A 22,560-nucleotide genomic window follows, 5' to 3' on the forward strand; every position below is an offset into this window, starting at 1 on the left:
GACTTCAACTTCTGCATCTCTCTATGAGCAACTTGTGCAAAGGCAAAGGCCTGAGGAAATCATCTCCCTAGGACAGTGATCTCTGAAGTATGTCAGTATGTATTCCTAAATGTAAAATAAACAAAGACGAAATGCACCAGTAAAGTATAAATGTGGAATTATTTTTAAATATAAAGATAGAACTATTTTTTATAAAAAGAAAAAGAAACTAATTTTTCATCCTTCTGATTTAAGAAAATTTTCTTAGCTATCTATCTCTTTCTCAATAGTTGTCATTGTCTGTATTTCCTATTTGTTTTGTTTTATTGATTTTCCCTCCTTTTATTTCAAGTAAATTTTCTTTTCACACCTAATTTACCTGATTATGATTTTTCCCTTCTGTCTATGTCTACTCCTCCATTTGCTCCACACCTCCCCTCCCATCATACCCACTCTTTTTCTGTCTCTCAATTGTAAATAAACAGGCTTCTAAGGTTAGTTATAAAATAAAATAACATAAAACAAAAACTAACACATCAGAATTAGACAAAACAGACACAGAATTAGACAAAACATATGAATAGAAGGAAAAGAGTGCAATAAAAGGCACATGAAACAGACCCACTTGTTCACACACCCAGGAGTCCTATAAAAACACACATGTATAATGGAAGCCACAAAATACATGCAACAGACCTGGTACAGTCCCATTCAGGCCCTCTGCATGCAGCCTCAATCTCTCTGAGTTCATATGAGTTTTAATCATATTGATTCAGAGGGCCTTGTTTTCCTGGTGTAGTCCATACTTTCTGGCTTTTACACTTTTTTTCTATCTCCCTATGCCCTGAGGAGAGGTATTTGTGTTCCAAAGTCTCTCACTCTTGGTATAATGTCTGTCTATGAGTCTCTACATCTGTTCCCATCTTCTACAGTAGAAAGTTTCTCTGATGATGGTTGAATAAGGCACTGATTTATGAATATAGCAGAATATTATTAGGAGTCATTCTATTACTATGGTTTTTGTGTTGTTGTTTGATTGATGTTTGTTTGTTTTTTTAGAACAGTAGTGTTTGGTTTTACCCTAGGTCTCTGAGTTATCTAGTCTAAGCTTCTTGGTCATCCAAGCAGGGTTGGGTATGGGTTCCATCTCATGGTGTGGGCCTTAAGTCAATTGAACTTTGGTTGGTTACTCCCACAATCTTTGTGCCACCATTGTCCTAGCATAGCTTTTCAGCAGTATACCATTGTAGATCAAGTAATTGTGGCTGGATTGGTGTCTAAATTTCTTTTTTAGTAGAATGCAGAGTACCTTCCTATGCCAAAGATGATAGAACTGATGGGTGAAGGGCCTATGTAGGCACAGCTTGGCTTATCCATGTTAAATTAATTGTGTACATGTCTTCAGCAATGGGGCCTGGCAATCAGTTTGTGGAGAGCAAACTATAAGCTTGGCAATAACTTGGGTTTATTGGGGATTGCCATGAGACCTCTTTGGCCAACAACTCAATTAGATGCAATTCAGTTCCTGTACACTTTGGTGGCAAGAAATGATCCATTGGGACCATTTGGCAATTTCATTTAAATTGCTTTCATATATGTATATATTTTAAGAAGTTTCTAATACATTAGCTCTATATTGAATGTGTAATTAGTAGAACTATTTCTTCATTCTATAGGCTGCTGTTTGTCCAGACCCTGGTGCCTTTTGCCTTACAGAAGCTTTTCAGTTTCATGAGGTCCTATTTATTAGTTGTTGATCTTTGTGTCTGTTCTAACAGTGTTCTGTTCAGAAAGTCTTCTCCTATTAACAGTGAGTTCAAGGCTATTCCCCACTTCTCTTCTATCATGTTTAGTGCATCTGGTTTTCTGCTAAGACATTTGATCCATCTAGAGTTGTGCAGGGTGATAAATATGGATTCTTCTACATGCAGCCATCCAGTTTTACCAGCACCATTTGTTGAAGATGCTGTTGTCTATATTTTCTTTCCAAACTATTCCTGAACTAGCAAAGAGAAGGAAAAAAGGTTCACATCATGTTTAACTGGTGAAATCATGAGCCACCTGGGGAGGGGCCTGTTTTAGCTTGACACACATCCTTCAGTGAAGAAAGGTGATTACTTAGACTAAAATGATCCGTCCTACTGAATACATGCGTACACTGATATTCATGCATGCAAACACCCACACACACAATAAAAATAAAATAAAAGTTTTATCTTAAGAAAACCATAGAAAGAATGGTTAAGTAAAGAGTAACCAACTGCTGGTGAAGTATTTTTAAAAATATAGATATAGATCTTAGCATAAATGTTTCATAAAGTCAGTTTATTTTAGAGAGCTGATCTTCAAACACATGGTCAGGGTTGAGACAATTGTAAAGATGAGACAGATTCATCCAAGTAAAGGTTATCACATTCAAAGCTAGCATTTATAAGAGTGGTTTCACACTGTGTAAAAAAAAAAAGGACTATTTTAGCCAAGATAAAAGAACAGTGTTAAGGATGATTAATGTGGCAACATCTTGGGTATTATAAATATGAGTATAGAACCAATAGTGATTCTACAGATTTGAACCTTTACAAAAAGAGGCACGATTTATGTTAAATGGAAATCTCACAGGGACCTATTTGGAGAAAACTTTGAAACAGTTTGGAAGTGATGGTTGCATATTCTAAGTGGAATATTCCAGAAGCATTTGAATATGTTAGTCTGTATTTCATCATGTGTGAATATTTGCTGGGCACCTATTTAAAAGTGTATGGTAAGGACAAGTGAGGGTATGCAGCATGAAAAACCTACATAAGAACATGCATTCTAAAATGAAGATGGAAGACTGATGGGGGTTACAATAAAGAAATGGGCAGGGAATGTACCATTGGAAAACAAGGAAACATGGATGACCTTAAAGGAAATGAGCTGTTGGAAAGGAATAAAGTTCTGATGAGGAATCTGGATAAGAGACAGAGATTCGCTTTAGAACACAAGTAGTCACCTGTTTTAAGACAGAGAGAATAAAAGGTAAGAAAACGTACCCTAGTTACATGTGTGTCTTTAAAGGGGTTGTATGGTAGATAAACTGAGCCAGGAGGAACAGGTTCATCCTAGAGGTAAGGGAGTGGAATAAGAGCATTAGCTTTACAGGTCAGGGAGTAAGGTACATAGAAATACAGATAGCACAGAAACCATGTGTGAAAGTATAAGTATAAGTATACACAAGAAGATTTTCAATGTTCGATGATAGGTTGACTAAATGCTGGTATTGGTAAGTTTATTGCTTCTTTGCATAATAGAATTCTATTCTGTATTATAGAATACTAGCATGGCATGCATACAAAACAAAGTCCATAATGAACTAAGCACATAAAATACAGAGATTATGCAGTCATTAAAATGAGTTAAAAAATGTACTAAAAGAAGAAAAGAATGATTGAAATTCTTGGTTTTTAGGGATAAAATAATTCTTAAAGAATTAAAATAATTGTTCATGGAAATTCTCTTAGGAACTCAATAGGGTAACAGAGAACATGAGCTCTGTGTGTTCTGTCTTTGGTATTCATTTAGCATGGAGCTTTTTGCTGATTAAGCTTAAATGAGCTGAGATTGTGTGTTTTATTAAGAAAAGGATATGGGCAAGACGAAATTTAAGGGGTAACAGAAACCATCCTTTGAAAAGAAAGGAAATGCTGATAGCTATCTCAGTTGATGCATATTGATTAAGTAACATAAGAATTCTTTCTGTTTATGTAACAGTCAGATTTTACAGTATGCTCAAAATTTACTAACTCCTATGTGAAAACAGAGACCAGATGAAAGTCTGGCTCCAGGAACATTTTTTAGAGCACTTCATAAGTGACTAGTTGACTTTCTCACCTACTAATTTATGTCATTGTGAAAAAACTTAATTTAATTTTGAATGAGTTATCAATCAATAGTTTTGGAGGGTATCTGCTTTCATGGTTTAGTGGCTAGCCTAGATATGTGCTCTGATGATCCAGATGGTTTGTGGACAGCATGGCCTACTGATTTCCTCAAAAGCACCTTTGCCTTGCTAATAACCTATCCTGGTCAAACACCAGAACAAATCTGGTTATACTGAGCATCCAGACAATAGGGACAATAGATTGAGTTTATTTATTCATCCAAAATGTTTCAAATCATCATAATGTTTTACACATTGTTTGAGCATAGACATGGTTTTATATGTCATCTCTAAACATTATTACTTAATTATGTGACATGTAAATGACACCATGCAAACAAGGCTCCTAGATTTCTTGAGAGAACATTACAGATATGTGTGTGTATGTGTGTGTGTGTATGTACATTACCCTCAAGGCTCCCAGGCCACTAACCTGGCATAGTGGCATAGGAAGCAGCAAATAGAAAGAGATGATGTCTCAGACAAGATGGTGGACAAGCACTGACATCTGAGTTTGTTCTCTGCCCTCCACACACTCCATGGCTTTAGTTCATTCCATGCAAACACACACTCATATGTGTTTCTCTCATACACAGGCACACACACACACACACACACACACACACACACACACACACACACTATGCACACCAAAATATTTCAAATTTAAAAATAAAACAATTATAAAATGATTTGAATCATCAAAAACTATACTGGGGCATGGATGTTGTAGGCATATTGTGAAGCTTATATGAAGATCTTGTTTCACTAGGATATTACATAAGCACAGCAGGAAGCTGCAATTTTGAAACAGCATCAGGAGACTGGATGGCAGGTTGTGGTCTCACTCAAGATCCTGAAGATGACCTGGACTGGGCCATTGGCAGCACAATTCCTACTGAACCCTTGAACCAAGATTCTGATCACACACCAGGTAAGTCCTGCAGCCATAGGGAAGCTAGCAAAGGGTATGAATGTTCCTAGAGTGTAGAACTTGGAAAGCTAAGTGAAAGAGTTGTCCCTTCTGTTTTAATCACTGAAATCTTACAGACTCAGCTGTCACCATCACAAGGAAGCCCATGACTCTATTTCTTAATTTAAAATCTGAGCCCAGCGGTGGTGGCCTTTAATCCCAGCACTCGGGAGGCAGAAGCAGGTGGATCTTTGTGAGTTTGAGGCCAGCTTGGTCTACAAAGCAAGTTCCAGGAAAGTCGCAAAACTACACAGAGAAACCCTGTCTCGAAAAAAAAGAAAGAAAATATGAAAGAAAGGCACCTTTTTAAGTATTGTTTTCTCTTTTTTATCTCTTCTTTTCTCTCACAATAAATCCTGACAGCAGAGTCGCCTCCCTCCACTCTTCCCAGTCCCCCTCCCCACCTCACCTCCCCCTCAGGTCCATTGCTTCTCTGTTTCCCTTCAGAAAAGAGCAGGCTTCCCAGAGATATCAACCAAACCTGGCATCACAAGTTACAATAAGTCTAAGCGCTAAGCACAGACCCTCATGTCAAGGCTGGGCAAGGCAACACGGCAGGAGGAAAAGGATCCTAAAGACAATAAAGTCATGGACACTCCCACTCCCTCTATTAGGAATCCCACAAGCTCAAGCTAAACAATCACAATGGATATGCAGAGGGCCTAACACAGACCCATGTGGGCTCCATGGTTGTAGCTTCACTCTCTGTGAGCCTCTAGGAGCCCTGATTACTTGATCTGTGGGCCATGTTCTCCACCCCTCTGGTTACTACAATTCTTCTTCCCCTCTTCTGTGGGTTCCCCAAGGTTTTGACTCCATCTAATATTTATCTGTGGGTCTCTGCATCTGCTCTCATCAGTTGCTAGATGAAGCCTCTCTGATGACAACAGGTCTAGGTGCCAATATGTGAGTATAGCAGAGTATCATTAGGAATGATTTCACTGACTTTTCCTTTCTTTCTTTCTTTTTCTTTTTTCTTTTTTTCTTTTCTTTTATTTATTTATTTTTTTTGGTGTGTGTGTTGTGGTAGTATGGGGGGTCAGTCTTAATAGGCTCTACCATAGATCTATGAGCCATTTTGGCTTCCAGTTCCTAGCCAGGCAGTCTTGGACACGGACTCTTGGTGTAGGCCTCAAGTTAGACTGGTCTTTGATTAGCCACTTCCACTATTGACCCAGCGAATCTTGTAGGCATTATAGGTTGTAGGTTGAAGCTTATGTCTGGGTCTCCCAGTACCACTTCTGTCAGCTTTGCCTTGTTAGAGACGTCGGCCAGTTCTAGCTATGTATCCCCCATTACTAGGAGTCTTTGCTATAGGGTACCCTCATGTTCCAGGAAGTTTCCACTGCACTAGTTTTCCATACCTCCCCTCAAACACCCCTCTCCGATTCCAGTCATCTCTCCCTCTGTCCTTCCCTCTCCCACTAGATCCCTTCTGTACCCATCTCTACCTATTCTCAGTTCACCTACAAAATCTATTCTATTTTCCTTTCCCAGGCAGTTCAGTCTGTCCCCACTAGGTCCTCCTTCTCACTTAGCCTTTCTGGGTCTGGATTGAAGTGTGATTAACCTTTACTTAACAGCTAATGTCCACTTATAAATGAGTCCATACCATGTTTGTCTTTATGAGTCTGGATTACCTCGCTCAGAATGATTTTTCCAGTCCCATTCATTTGACCACATATTTCACAATGCCATTTTTAATAGTTGACAAATACCCCATCGTGCAAATGTACTACATTTTCTTTATCTATTCTTCAGTTTAGATACATGTAACTAACTCCTGACAGAATCACATTTCTCAATAAAAATTAGAGGGTGTAAAGTGATAAAGCTACACAAGGACAGGAGGTGGGGAAGGGACTGAGCAGAGAAGAGGGAGGGGAAAATGTGGTTGGGATGTAAAAACAGAAAACAAATAAATACAAAAAAAAGAAAAATTATAATAGAAAGGTCAAATTATAATCAACCCTCAGTGACTGTACTACACACTTCACCAGACATTTTGGTTCTAAAGACAGCATGGGATGACTTGTTAAATATTAAAAACCATTTGACCCTCGCTGAAAAAATGCTTAGAATTTTTGGTTATAATCTATAATTTAAAAATACAACCTTTCCCCTTCTTTCTTTCTCCAATCTCTCCCATATAACTCACATTCTTGCTCTCAAATTCATGGCCTCCATTTCTTTAACTGTTGTTTTAAGTGTATATACATTTTTTTCTCCTATGAAATGTATCTTTTTTAAGGTTAAGAAGTGGCCTGAAATATTTAATGTGTTTCATTTCATTTGTCAGCCCGAGATAAGTTGACATTAAATTGTTGAATTCTGAAGGAATGAGATTGCCTGCCATAATGTAGTCTCATGTGGGTTGGCAGGCTGAGTAGAACAAAAATGACCAGCTCCTTCACTAAGTTAAGGAACCTTCACTGGGCTGGCTTTGGACTTCATCTATGCCATAAGCTTTTCTGGGACTCCGGGCTGGGAGCCCCTTCTGAGAATTACAGATTTAACACTCTCCTGATTTCTCAAGACAGTTCCTTAAAAAACTTCTGTCTCATATCTGTCTCTCCATGTCTCTATGTTTCTCTGTCACTTCTTAAATATTTAAGTATGCATGTTTATATACATATGCAGGTTTGGGGGTCTATTTTACTGGAGAACTCTAATGCAGTAGTCCCCTCAAATAATTGAGGTATGAGAACAGTAACAAAGCATAGAATAATATGATAATAAAATAACATTTCAAAGAAAATATATAGATTGGCTTAGCCGGTATATGATCAGAAAAAAATAAAAGAACACATTGTTTTATTTGTATAGATTGTAAGCAGATTGAACATTCATGATGTTGCTTATAGTAAAACTTCTTTCCTTGTATCCATCAATGTGTTCCAAGTCATATGCTTTATCAGTCATGTCTTTTGTCTGTTTTGTGTTGTTTTTAACTAATCTTTACTTCAAATATTCTTGCCTTTTGACTAAGTTCTATTCCATCTTCTTTTCACCCTAAGATTCATTTCCATTATGAAAATAAGAAATCAGTGTACACTAGATCATAGGTTAAACAGGGTAGAGAATCAAGAACCTAAGATCAGTTGGGATTTAATATATTTAATATATCACCAAGGGTGAATAGTTTAATTCAATAGAGAAGGAGTGTGTTTTTTAATATATGGTCATCTAGTCAGATGGAAATGAATTTCAACCATGTACTATATCATATGTAGACATACATTCTAGGTAGAACAAATAAATACAAGAAGAAAATAATAAAATCTTATAATCTTATTGAGAACCATAACCTACTTACTAACACCCAATCATTTTTTAAATCAATTTAGAAAGCATTCTGGCTGAAGAGTTATGTAAAAAGAGCACATAAGGGCATGTGTATAATGATATATACTTTAGTAATATTTATAGACAAAAAAGAACTAAGTTACTACCTATCCCATATCATTTATGTCCTTTTGAATATTCATTTATTCATGTATTAAATATCAGGTACATCTCCAGCTGCTGTTGATAAACCACTGATTAAATAAGAGAACCTTGTCATAACGGAGCTTACATTCTCGAAATAGGAAAAAGGCAATAGATAGACATGGTTAATAAAACATGACTTGGTTACAAGTTGGATGAGACAAGGTAAAAAGTCATAGCTAGTAGGATTGGGAAAGACAGTGGATAATGTATAGAGTACTAACTAATTCTAGAAAAAAAAAGGCTTCATCTAGATTCTTGTACAAATAAGCTTTATTGGGATACACAATATATCACCAGTGTGTGCCTGGGTACCAAGGTAGGATCACAGTGCACACTGACTGGTGAAAATAGGTCACCAAGAAAATCCTGTTGGAAACCCGGCTGTAAGGAGGGGAGTCAATGAACCAAGTAGCTGAGTTCGTGTTTCTAACTTTGAATATTTCATTTCTTCAGTTTTTCATTTTATAAATACTATATCAATAAGAAATATACTACTTGAATTTTATTAGCATCAGTAAGTAGGATAAAGGATAGTTTTTCCTCTAATTCTAGTACAATGATAAGTCCTAGTACAATCTTTGCTAAGCTTGTGTTTTTAGATACTATCCTTTTCTCATTGTTTTATCATGGTTTCTTTCTTGGTTTTGCACACTATGCTCCAGACTAGCATAGAACTTACTATGTAGCCTAAGTTGGTTTCAAAGCCTTAGTAATTATTCTGCTCTGCTTCCCAAGGTGTGCGTATTTAATCTTCATTGTCAACTTTGTTGGATTTATAACCATCATGCAAACATTTCAAAGTGTTTCCAGAAATGTTATCTGAGTAAGGATAACTCACTCTGAATTTGGGTGATACCATCCAATGGGTATGGGTACCAGACTGAAAATTGTGAGCTGAACACCACCATTCATCTCTCTGCTTCCTAACGTAATGTGACCCACCACCATGATTTGTCCACCACAACTGATTATGTTCTTTCTTAAACCTTGAGCTAGAGTGGGCTATTCTTAAATTGTTTTTACCAGGTATTCTTGTTACAGGAATATGAAAAGAAACTAACAAACAGTATGAGCCATTTATAGCTACTTTCTGGTTCTTAATGTATTAGGCTTTCAAAGTATTTTATGTTGGTTGTGGTGGTACATACTAATGATTCCAGCTATTGTGGTGCAGAGGCTGATGGATCTCTCTGAGTCAAGGCCTACTTGATCTACATATAGAGTTCCAGAACAGCCTGGACTACATAGTGATAGTGAGACTTTGTCTCAAAAAAAAAAGTCCAAAACTGTTTTATTATGTTAATATGATTTTATTATATCTGTTCATTTAAAAATATGGTACACATCTGTTCATATGTTGGGGAATATTTTAGCAACTTAGTTCTGATGGCAGTATCCTGAATCAGATGATAATTTCTGAGTTTGGATACATGTTACTTTTCCATGAGTTGAGGTGAAAAATAAGCTGATGTTCATTTGTTCTGCTGTAACCCAGACAATAACCTGGACATAGAAATTTCTGAGTTCTTTTGACTCACGTTCAGATGTCTTCCCTTATCTTGAGAAGGTACTGAAAAGCTGCTGTGCATTTCTAGTCATCTATTATTATGGATAGTACCAAACTATAGTAAGCTCAACTATGAAAGATGAAGAGCTGGTCAATAGATATGAGAAAAGCCACATCAGAGTTCAAGAAGTCCCAGATGAGTGATCAATGATGCCTTTTAATGAAATAAGTAAGGGCTATTAATAGGAGTAATTTTTTCCTTTATTGAACTTCCACAGTTTGTGTAAGTTCATTTGAGTACATGGGAAAATTCTCAGTCCGGTCGTTTATGCCGTTTTGTCTGTAACTATGTTATCCATAGATGAAGAATGTAATCTTTCTGACAGGGTACTTGATTATCCTCTGTGCTAATCGATACTTGAGATAGTATATTTTTCAGAGTGCTCTTCTCAAAGTAACCTGATTATATCATCTTGATACAAGAATATATCTCAGTAAATTTGTTTAGGCATCTCAGAGACAATGGGCTGGCATAGAACTATTAAGAACCTAAATTAATTTTGACCCTTTGGTAGATTCAATTTTTTAAAAGACAACACATTCAAAAGGCCTATAGCCTTTTTATAAACATTATAGTGTTGTTATTAATTAAAGTTATATTGATAGACCTTTTCACCTACTGGATTAGAAACATAAGGAAGGCAGTTCCAATATTCATCACAGGCTTATTCATAAACCATTTTAGATACATTTCATAATTGTAAAGAGGAGCTATGAGCATCAGTCTACCCTCTCATCTACAGAAGATTAATGTTTAGCCTCAATATATTTTCAGCTTAATTTGCATGTCTAGAATTAATGTAGGAATAACACACAGCACTTCTTTCTTTCCATTCCTTTTCTTCATAGTGTCATTTTTACTTTAGTGATATAATTAATCATGTCCACAATTGGACTGTAAACTCTAGTGACAAAGAAATCACATCTTCTATAGTTTATACATTCCTTCTAGCATTTTATCATTCTTGATAACTGTATGCATAGGCCAAAAATTACTGGATTTATCCTGTTTTGTCTTGTTGCAGCACTGTTCTTTGGTTAATTTATAAAACAAGAAATCTGTAGTTCTACTAAATACTGTGAATGGTCTTCATATGTAGAGAATGTCTATCGTTGTTCAGCTCTATTTTCAATACCTATTATTATGACTATCACTTGCTAATCTTAGGACTGACATGTTGTTACCTAGACTCAACACATGTGTTGAGAAGGAGACCCATGTATCCAAGATAAGCTTAAAACTCACTATATAGCTAAGGATGACAATAACCTCCAAAGTACTGGGATAACAGTCATACAACATCATGCCTGGCTCCATACCAACAATAATAAATATAAAACATTCAATAGACATAATTTAATTTTATATTTTAGAAGATCATGCATCTTATGTACATGATAACTATTTTCTGTTAGAAGGATAAATGCTTTTCTTCCTACTCCCAGAGATGAAGGAACATGGATAATAAATTATTTGTATAAATATGTATAATGAATTAACAAAGGCTGAACAATAAAACCAGATCATAAAGCTTAATCCAAGCTCTCCAGGGTATCACCATCCTATTTCTTGCTTTTATACTTCCATACCTGGCTTCCCCTAAACTTGCTATTCAAGGCCATTGTGTTTTAGTTAGTTGTGGGCTTTCATCTTTGTTCTCTGAAAAGGAACAGGGAGACCTCAATACTCATTTACTTAAGAATGTTGGCAGACAAGAACTCGTAATTTGATGTAGAAAAGCTAGTTCTTAATATGTGTAGCATATCATTCTGATTCCATTTATAATGCTCTATACACATGCATACATATCTACACATGGATGTACAAAAAACAGATGTCTATGTTGTTATACAGTATTAATCTTTTTTAGACCCAGAAATATTGAAACAATTTTAAGGGTTCATGAGAAGGAGGAGGAAGAGGAAAAACTTAGGAAGGGGAAGAGAAGGAGGTGATGTAGAAGGAAGAGAAAAAAGAAAGGAAGAGTTAGAAGATGGTGATAGAGTGGTCCGATTAGATGAAGCAGACACAGTAGAAATCTAAGCTCTGGGAAACTTTCAAAGAAACATACATAGATATCTTAAAATCAAATTGAAAATTGCCTTTAAAGACTGGATTGTGTTACTCCCCCAAATATTTGCTTGTGTGTCTTTAAGTCTCCAGTTCTTATCCTGACTCTATTTAGAGAGAGACTTGGAAAAGGTAATTCAAGTTAAATTAACTGAAAATAATGGGACACTTTTTCAATAGGATCAGGGTCATTGTGAGGAAAGACAACAGAAATGGGCTCTAACAGAACAAGTCATGTGAGGGCAGAGATAGAGGTAGCTATCTCTAAGCCAATGAAAGAATCCAGTAGAAACTGGGTATTAAGCTTTTTTCATCTTCTTGTCGTAGGTATTGTGAGAACATACATTTCTGATTTAGAGCCACTCAGTAAATGATATTTAACTGTGACTGCCCTAGCAGATTCATACAAATACCAAGAAAATTTCAAGGAATTAACTGAGAAACAACACTTAGAATGCCTAGAAGAGATGGGTCATGTCCTCTTTACATATGTCTGCCAGTAAGCACTGTTTCAATCTAGCTAAATACACATGAAAGTTGACTCTTCTATTAGGTTGATGATAAAAGAAAATGCTGTATGGAAAATTGAACACCAGCCTAGGAATGAATGAGCTTGACATAATTACAATCTGGAATAGAGACAAGTGTATGCTTGAGGTCATGCATGAGCAACACATCAGGTTTTCAAAGTGAAATAAAGATAACTTTGTCAAGACTAATAAGTTAGCACATTTTAGTTTGCTAACAAGACTACATTTTAGACCCAAGATTGAGACAGATAGTATATATTATTTATGTACAATAAATTTAAAGAATATATAACTATCCCAATATCTATGTACTGGAACATAGAAAATCAATACCAGGTACTGATATTTTAAAATCTAGTGTTTTAAAAGTCAATAAGTGTTATTAGGGGCAAAAAGGAAATGCATATGTAGATGTGGGGTATAAATGGAACATAACTTTGCATCATTTAAAAGAAGGTCTCATTTGCAAAAACATTGACTAACATATAGGATATTAAGAAGACATAGGAAGTAACTTATTGCATAGTATCACTGATATGTAGGATCTAAAAAGATAAAAATAAGCAAAACAAATAATTAAAAACCTATCATAGAAGAGGTATCCACAGTAGTGGAATGGGGGATAGAACAAGGAATTCCAAAATGCACACAATTACATATGATAAATAGATGGAAACATCTTATGGGCAAATACAAGTGAAATTTAATATTATACTATTCAGTGTACATTTTACAAGGATAAAAGTCTACAGTGATCTTTATGAAACAAACATCAAAGATAACCATATAAGTTATACATTAATTTTATTGAGTATAGTAAGCATTTCACTATGTATTACATGCATATCAAGTCATCTCAGTATTACACTGTATAAAATACAAAAGTGTAAAATCTATGGATAAAAGGAATATACAGAGAAGAACCAAGGTCAAAGGCATAGAAAATGTTTTCAACAAAATCATGGAAGAATTCTTACCAACTTAAAGATGGAGATGCCCAACAAGACACAAGAACCATAGCGGACACCTAACAGACTGGACAAGAAAATAAGTTTCCGGGTTGGGGATTTAGCTCAGTGGTAGAGCGCTTGCCTAGCAAGCACAAGGCCCTGGGTTCAATCCTCAGCTCAAAAAAAAAAAAAAAAAGTTTCCCAAATCACATAATAATCAAAACACTAAACATATAGAACAAAGAAAGAATATTAAAATCACAAGGGAATAACACCCTATAACATATAAAGGCAGACCTATTAAAATAACATCTGACTTCTCTATGGAGACTCTAAAAGCCAGAAAGGCCTGGATAGTTGTTGTACAAACGCTAAGAGAACACAGATACCAGCTCAGACTACTATAGTCAAGAAAACATTCAATCACAATAGATGGAGAAAAAAATATATTTCATGATAAAACTAAATTTAAGCACTATCTATCTACAAATACAGCCCTCAGATGGCACTAGAAGGAAAACTTCATCTTGAAGGAGCTAACCATGACCAAAGAAGTGTAGGGAATAAATAATAATAGACAGTAAATCAAAAGATGGGGGAGAACAAAACAGCAACAACAAAAACCACACCACCACAACAAAATAACAAGAATCAACAAATATTTCTCATAGATAACTCTTAACATCAACAATCTCAATTCCCAAATAAAAAGACACAGCACTAAAAGAAAATATGCAGAAGGTGGATACAGATTTACAGAATCACACCTTTACTTCAAGGATTGACACCACCTCAGGGTAAAAGGATGGAAAGAGATATCTGAAATATCAGAAGAGAAAGGGAATGTCAGTACATAATCATCAAAGGAAAAATTGACTAAGAAGATATGGCAATTCTTAACATCTATGTATCAAATGCTAGGGCACCAAAGTTCATAAAATAAATGCTACTACAGCTTAAACCGCATATCAACACTCACACAGTGCTAGTAGGAGACTTCAATACACAGTTTTTACCAACAGACAGGTCATCTGGACAAGAAGTTGACAGAGAAATGCTGAAGCTAACTGAAGTCATAAAGCAAATGGACCTAACAGATGTATATAGAATGTTTCAAACAAATACAAAAGAATATACCTTCTTCTCAATACCTTATGCAAGTTTCTCCAAACTTGACAACAAAGGAAGTCTCAACAGAAAAAAATTGAAACAACACACTGAATCCTGTCTAACCAAAACAGATTAAAACTTAATATCAACAAGAGAATCAACAGAAAGCTTACCAACTAATGGAAACTTAATAACTTATGGCTGAGTAAAAAATTGGTCAAGACAGAAATAATGAAAAGAAATTAAAACTTCCTAGAATGAATAAAAATAAAAGCCCAACATACCAAAACTTCCTGAATACAATGAAGGCATTTTTAATATGTGAGTTCTTAGCACTAACTATATGAAAAAATTGGAGAGCTCCAATGCAAGTAATTTAACAGTACCCTTGAAATCTATAGAATAAAAGAGAATAAGTCATTCCCCAAAGCAATAGATGAAAAGAAAAAAAAAAACCACACTCATGGCTATAAAATAGAAACAAGGAAAATTAATGCAAAGAATCAATGAAATAAAAAAGTTGGTTCTTTAAGGAAAACAATAAATCTGAGAAACTCTTAGCTAAATTAACTAAAAGGTCCAGAGAAAAGATCTAAATTAAATTAGAGACAGAAAGGGGGACATAACAACAGACACCAAGGAAATCCAGAAAATCATAAGGATATCCTTTAATAACCTATATTCCACCAAATTGGAAAATCTAAAAGAGATGGATAATTTTCTCAATATATGCCACCTACCAAGTTAATAATGATCAGGTAAACAATGTGAATAAACCTATAAGCCCTAATACAATACAAACAGCTATTAAGAGTTTCCCAACCAATAAAAGCCTAAGGTCAGATGGTTTGGGCACAGAATTCTACCAGATTTTTAAAGAAAAGTTAATCCTAGTTACTCCTCAAATTGTTCCACAAAATTAAAACAGAAGGAACATTGCCTATTTCTTTTCTTTCTTTCTTTTTGGTTTTTGGTTTTTCATGACACAGTTTCTCTATGTAGCTTTGCGCCTTTCCTGGAATTCTCTTTGTGGATCAGGCTGGCCTCAAACTCACAGAGATCTGCCTGCCTCTGCCTCCCAAGTGCTGGGATTAAAGGTGTGAGCCACCATCACCTATTTCTTTTTATGATGCAACAGTTACTCTGATACCTAAACCACTTAAAGACACAATAAAGAAAGAGAATTACAGATTAATCTCCCTTATGAGCATAGAAGCAAAAATTCTCAATAAATACTGACAAACTCAATTCCAGATCCTATCAAAATGATCATCCACCATGATCAAGTAGGAATTATCCAGAGTTGCAGGAATGGTTCAACATATGTAGATCAATAAATGTAATTCACCACATTGAAAGACAAAACCACATGATCATCTCATTAGATGCAGAAAAAGGCTTTGACAAAATCCAACACCCCTTCATGATAAGGTTACTAGAGAGCTTAGGGATACAAGGGTTATACCTCAACATTAAAAAGGTTGATTTATAGCAAAAGCAATCTATAGATTCCATGCAATTCCCAACAAAACTCTAACACAGTTTTCACAGTCTATTAAAAGACAGTTTTCAGCTTCATATGAATACAGGAATAAAAGTTTAATGGGCTAGCTAAAACAATTCTGAGCAATGAAAGAACTGTTGGAGGTATCACCTTCCCTTATTTCAAATTGTACTACATAGCTATAGTAATAAAAACAGCATGGTATTGGCACAAAAATAGATGATCTGGTCAATGAAATCTAATTAGAGACCTAGATATAAATCTACATACATATGAACACCTGTTTTTTTTTTATAATGAAGCAAGAAAAATTGAAAAAAAAGACAACATCTTCAACAAATGATGCTGTACAGGATGACTACATATATAGGAATGGAAATAAACCTACACCTATCACTCTGCACAAAACTCAACTATAAATGAATCCAAGAGCTCAACATAAGATCAGATAATTGAATCTGATAGAAGAGAGTGTGGAAATAGTCTTGAAACTTATTAGCATAGAAAAAGACTTTCTGAACAGAACATCAATAACACAAGCACTAAGAGTGACAATAAATAAGACCTCACGAAACTCAAAAGTTTCTGTATGATAAATAACACCATCATTTGGACAAAGCTGTAACCTATAGAATGGACAAAGTTTTAACAACTATCCATGCAGTAGAGGGAAAAATATCCAATTATTAAGAACTCAAAAAATGGACATCAAGAAAAAAAACACAATTAAAATATGGGGTACATATCTAAACAGAGAATTCTTGAAATGGAAATTCAAATGGCTGAGAAACACTTACAGAAATGTTCACTACCCTAATTAATCAGGGAAATGCAAATCAAAAATATTTTCAGATTTCATCTCATCCCTATCAGGATGGCCAGAATCAAAAAAAACAAAAGATAGCTCACATTGGCAAGGATATGCAGTAAAGAGAACACTCATCCATTGCTTTTGGGAGTGCAAACTTGTACAGCCACTATGAAACTAAGTTTGGCATTTCATCACAAATATGGGAATAGATTAACCTCAAGATTCATACCTCACTTGGCCAAATAGCCAAAAGATATTCCATCCTACTAAAGAGATACTTGCTCAACCATGTTCGTAGCTATTCTGTTCATAATAGCCAGATATTGGAAAGAACCTAGATGTCTACCAATGGATGAATGGATAAAAAATGTAGTACATTTATACAATGGAGCATTACTCAGGTGAAAAAATGAAATTTCTAGATAAATGGATGGATGGAACCAGAAAAAAAATATCCTGAGAGAGGTAACTCAGATGAAGAAAGACAAATATGGTATGTATTCATACATGTGTAAATATTAGCTTTTAAGTCACTGAGAAGCAAGCTACAATCCATATAATCACAGAGGTTAGACAGAAAGGGACTTGCATGGGAGGGTATCTTCAGGAAGGATAATTAGAAGAGATAGCTATGGATGGGCAGTAACAGGAATAGAATGGGAGGACCAAATAAAGAAGAGGAGAGAACAGGATGAGGAAGGAATTATGGGAGAGACAAATAAAACTAAGGGCTATTTGATAGGTCATATGGTAACCTAATCCAGTAGGAACTTCTGATAACATGTACATGAAATTTCCAAATAATTAGTTATACAGAGTTCCAACTGGACATTTCTAATCACCAAATTAAGCTTACACTATTGGAAATGGATTACATCTAAGGTGAAGTACTGGCCAAAAGGGTTCCATATGGGAAACTCCAAATAGCCCAGACTATTGCCATAGCTATTGTTGGTTCTCCACAAACTGATGGTAGGCTCTATAGCTGAAGATAGTTCCTAAATAACTCACTGTACATAGAAAAGTTGAACTGGTGCCTACCTGGAACCTTCACTCCTAAGGACTCGTATTCATGATACTGGAAGGTACCCTGCACACAATCAAAGATAAAGATAAACACCAACCCAGTTACAAACACATCAATCTACAATTGTGAACTAACTACAAGAAATGCTGGTAGAATCAATAGTAGCACAAAGCTTATGGGAGTAACCAACTAGTATCTGATTTGAATTAAGGCCCACTCAAATTGACTTAAGACCCAAATCCAATGCAGCTTGGGTGACCAAGAACCTAAGTCTATATAAGCCAGGGACAAAGTGGGAGAAATACCACTGTTCTGCTAAAGGAACATAGCAATAAAGTGACTCCAAATGAATTCTGCTATACTCATAGATCAGTGCATCACAAGAGAAGAAGCTTCCTCCTTTAGTAGATGGGAACACATATAGAGACCCACATACGGAAAATATGCAGAGAGTAAGAGACTTGGGAACACTCAGCCCTATAAAAGATGTCTCTGTCAAATCACTCCCCTCAGGGCTCATGAAACTGTGTGGAAAACAGGCAGAAAGAGTGTAAGAGCCAGGGTTGGTAGAGGACACCAAGGAATTAAGGCCTTCTAAAAAAAACCAGAGCTAGTGTACAAATCAACTCAGAGACTGAGAGAGCATGCACAGCACCTGCATGGGTCTGCACCAGATGTGGTCCTGTGGTCCTAGAGCTGAAAGAATTGGACACATATCCCCAACCCAGAAGCTATATACAATTGATAGCCACTTGAAAAAAAATTACTTTTCTCCAAGGGATTCTTACTGGGGAAACAAACCACTCTTTTTAAAAAAAAAAAAAATTAAGACATTTTTTCATTCATTTTAGACACCAATCAAAAATTCCCCTCTTCCCTCCTCCTGCCCCCCAGCCTCCTCCTCCCAACCCACCCTCCACTCTACCCCAACAAGAAGGCAAGCCCTCCCATCTGGGGAAACACATCCAGTAGAGGGATGTCCAAGCCCTTCCCCCTCCCTCAAAGCTACACAAGGTGTCCCATCATAAGTAGTGGGCTCTAAAAAGCCAACTCATGTATCAGGGATGGATTCTGATTCTATTGCCAGGAGGTCCCCCAAGCAGATCAAGCTACCCAATTATCTCTCCATGCAGAGGGCCTAGTCCATTACCATGCAGGCTCCACAGCCATTGATCCAACATTCATGAATTCCTACTAGTTTGGTTTGGTCATCCCTGCAGGTTTCTCCATCATAATCCTGATGCACTTGCTCATAGAATCCCTCTTCTCTCTTTTTGACTGGATTCCTGGAGCTCTGCCAGGTGTTTGACTGTGGATCTCTGCACCTGCTTCCACCGGTCATCAGAGAAAAGCTCTGTGATGACAGGGTATTCAAATTGTCAGCCCCATACTCAACAGTAGGTGGCCAACAAAAATGAACCTAATGGCATCTTTGGAGATTCTTTGTCTCATAACCCTGTCAAGGCTTTTTCTGTGTGTGTGTTTGTTGTTTTGTTTGCTTGTTTATTTGTTTTATTTTTCCCTATTGTAAAGACTTTTAAGTATGAGTTGTAGCCTCCAGTTTGTTTTTTTAATGGGATTCCTGTGTGTGCCAATGTGTGCATGTCTATATCTATGTGTTTCTTGTTTGGTTGTTTTGTCATATTCTGATTTTTTTTTTGTTTTGATTATCTTGTTTTATTGTTATTCCTTAGATGCCTGCTTGGTTTTTAATGAGAGACAAAGGAGATGTGGATTGGATGGGAGGGAAAGTAGGGAAGAACTGTGAGGAGAGGTGGGGGTGGCCCTAATCAGAATATACTGCATGAAAAAAATCTATTTTCAATAAAAAAGTATTTTTAAAAAGTTTACATTTTTGGCAGTGCATCCTAAGAAAGACTGACATTTTTTTAACCAACATGAGCTAGATTCCCTAACAACCATCCTTGCTTTGAGCAGCAGATTAAGAGTAGTGTGGGAAAGGAATGGGTACTTTGTCTTATTCTATCTTGGAAAGAGTTTCACAAGAGAAGTTCATTTTCTGATGCCACTGACAGTGAACAGCAAGCAATATTCAGACTCTTATGGACCATACAGGTCATCCATCACTTTCAAAGTCACTGACTCCGATCGAGTACTTAGATCTAGGTACCATGTTTCTCTCACATGTGCTTTGTTCTGAGTCCGGGCTGTTGAGGGTTATAAAAAAGAACAGAAGGACGTAATTTAAGATTAAAGCTATGCGTTAAGCTTAGCTTGTCACAGTTGACTACATGGAGAGTCCAAGACATAGTATGAGTTACTACAGTGTTTGCCTTAAAGATGAATGAAATTTTAAAAAGCTGAGTACACAGTGCATCATTTTAAATAATCTCAAAGCATATGATTAACTTGGCTTACATGTTAGGCCAAAATTCAATTTACAATGGAAAAAATCAAAGGAAAATTGTTTTCACAAATATTGAATATGAAATTTAGTAGGTAACAAAAACTGAATATTCAGAGAACCCAAAGGAGGTGAACCTAAGGTAGAAGCAGACCCACAAAATCAATAATAGCAAGATATATCTAAGTAAGTTTTCTAATGTTATGACTGAGATGTGAAAATGTAGGCATTTAAGGCTGAAGTGATGTTCCTATCCATATAGAAATATTGACTAAGTAGAAGAGTATCTGCAGATAACTCTGAATAAAAATGATAACCATTTGCATGTCGAGATTTTTTTGTTCAATCATTCATTCACTAATTTGATAAGTATTTGTCAAGGCTCACATTTCCAGAACTCCTTATGGAACTTGAAATATGTGCTGAACAAATCAGGAAAAGCTCTGCCATCATTGGCTAATGGTGTAATAGAGGAAAGTAGAAAATAAATGTATGAATCTACAATTCTGGAACTGGAATTCTGTTTGAAGGGGTTAAATTCAATGAAAAGAAAGGGCAAGTAAAAGTTTCTGGAGAGGAAGAGAAGGGTTGTGGCCAGTTCCATATGCAGCCACTGGAATGAGGGTGTCATCACTATATTCTTATAGTTAGCAAAGAGTTATGTGTTGACGTTGACTAGACATTTTCTTATTCAGTCATGTAAGTAAAATAATTTTTCAGATAAAATAAATAGAGATTAAGGAGGAGAGAGCTAACATCACTAAAACTTTACTACAAGCCAGAAATTGTAAGGATATTGGAGCATGTCACTCATTTAAACCTTTCAACTGTGGTGTAGAGAATCTGCTCTATGTTGGAAATGTTGAAAATCTTACCAAAGTAACATTGATGGATGAGCGCCATTAGGAATGCCAAATTGTTGCTCCAAACACTTTCCTGTAGTCTATATTGTCATGTGATAATGCTAGACACAGGAAGCTTTTTAGTTCAAGAAACATGACCAGTCCAAACTGAGATGTCTTACTTACACTTGTAAAAGACACACTGGATTCCAAAGTCATCATGTGAAGATATAAAATATCTTGCTAATGATTTGTATACTGATCACATGGATAAATGGTATTTACATATTGAATTAAATAAAATAATTCATAGTTTCTTTTCCTTTTGGAAATTGTGACTACAAAAATTTCTGCCATTCCATCAGGGGTTCACATTTTTTTCTATTATATAGCCCTAACCCTAACCCTTCTTGAAGTGTATACATAGGGAAGCCTCTTTTATGGAGAAGGTGCTTTGTGCCAAGTGAATAGAACAGTGGGTTATTTAAACAAAGAGTGAATCATAGTCCTCTCTAGATCTATTTGCATATCACCAAGCTCTTGCTAATGACTTCATGTAAGAGCAGTTAGATACTATAAAGGCTACTTATTTAACTGCCAATAAGCCAAAAGTTCTATGAAAAGGATACAATGTATAAAGGGCCAACAGACAAAACTCTCATATTTTGAAATTATTTTTATCACCAGGGTATATCCTATAGGTAAATTAATATATTCATTTTTTCATGATACAAGGACTGTATCTACAAATACTGATTTCTGAACTTTCTCAGAATACAAGGCTTTGTTATCTCGACATTTTACATATCTAGCATCATTATTTCATTTTACAAGTCATGTTTTTCCTTCATAAAGCCAAAGTTGTTAGGCAATTCTTTTAAATAAAATTACAGAATTTCAACTGACCAATTAAATATGTGCTTACTGCTGTATGATGGAACACCTCATTTTATACTTAATTATGTAGAATTATTCAATATCTATACTTTAAGTTTTATATTTTTGCAGGGTCTGAATTTTAAAATGATATTCTGAAATCATTTTTAAGTGCTACGCTGAAATAACACTTGTTGGCAGAATAGTTTTCCTTATTAAAATGTCAGTTGTTTCACTAGTGGTCATATTCTGAACCCTCTTACACAGCAGAACTTGCCTTCCCCTGTAACTGGGCTGGATTGGAGTAGAAATGTGACTTCCACACCTGTGGCTGGTCTGGCTAGACCATCTTTAGTCCATAGTCTTGATCGTCTTTGAGTATTTTCTTTTAGTGAATTAGATAACACTTTCTTAAAATTTGTCCAAGATCACAGAAAACCACATTTTAACTCCATGTGAATGTATCCCAAATTATTTTAAAAGTTTCATCTTGTCTGTGTCATTTTTAGAGCTTCTCACATCTTTATCCTACCCTGGGAAGATG

General features: G+C 35.7%; 1 protein-coding gene across 1 annotated transcript in view; it reads left to right on the plus strand.

The window, feature by feature from the left end:
• Malrd1 (MAM and LDL receptor class A domain containing 1) overlaps window positions 1-22,560 on the plus strand; it is a 594,884-nt gene that overhangs the window by 425,174 nt on the left and 147,150 nt on the right. Inside the window, exon 30 of the mRNA XM_036188969.1 lies at window positions 4,671-4,832. Within this exon, the coding sequence (XP_036044862.1) occupies window positions 4,671-4,832 (162 nt within the window). The remainder of the gene's footprint in view (window positions 1-4,670; window positions 4,833-22,560) is intronic.

The sequence above is a fragment of the Onychomys torridus genome, chromosome 5 (assembly GCF_903995425.1).
Source record: "Onychomys torridus chromosome 5, mOncTor1.1, whole genome shotgun sequence".
Classification (NCBI taxonomy): domain Eukaryota; kingdom Metazoa; phylum Chordata; class Mammalia; order Rodentia; family Cricetidae; genus Onychomys; species Onychomys torridus.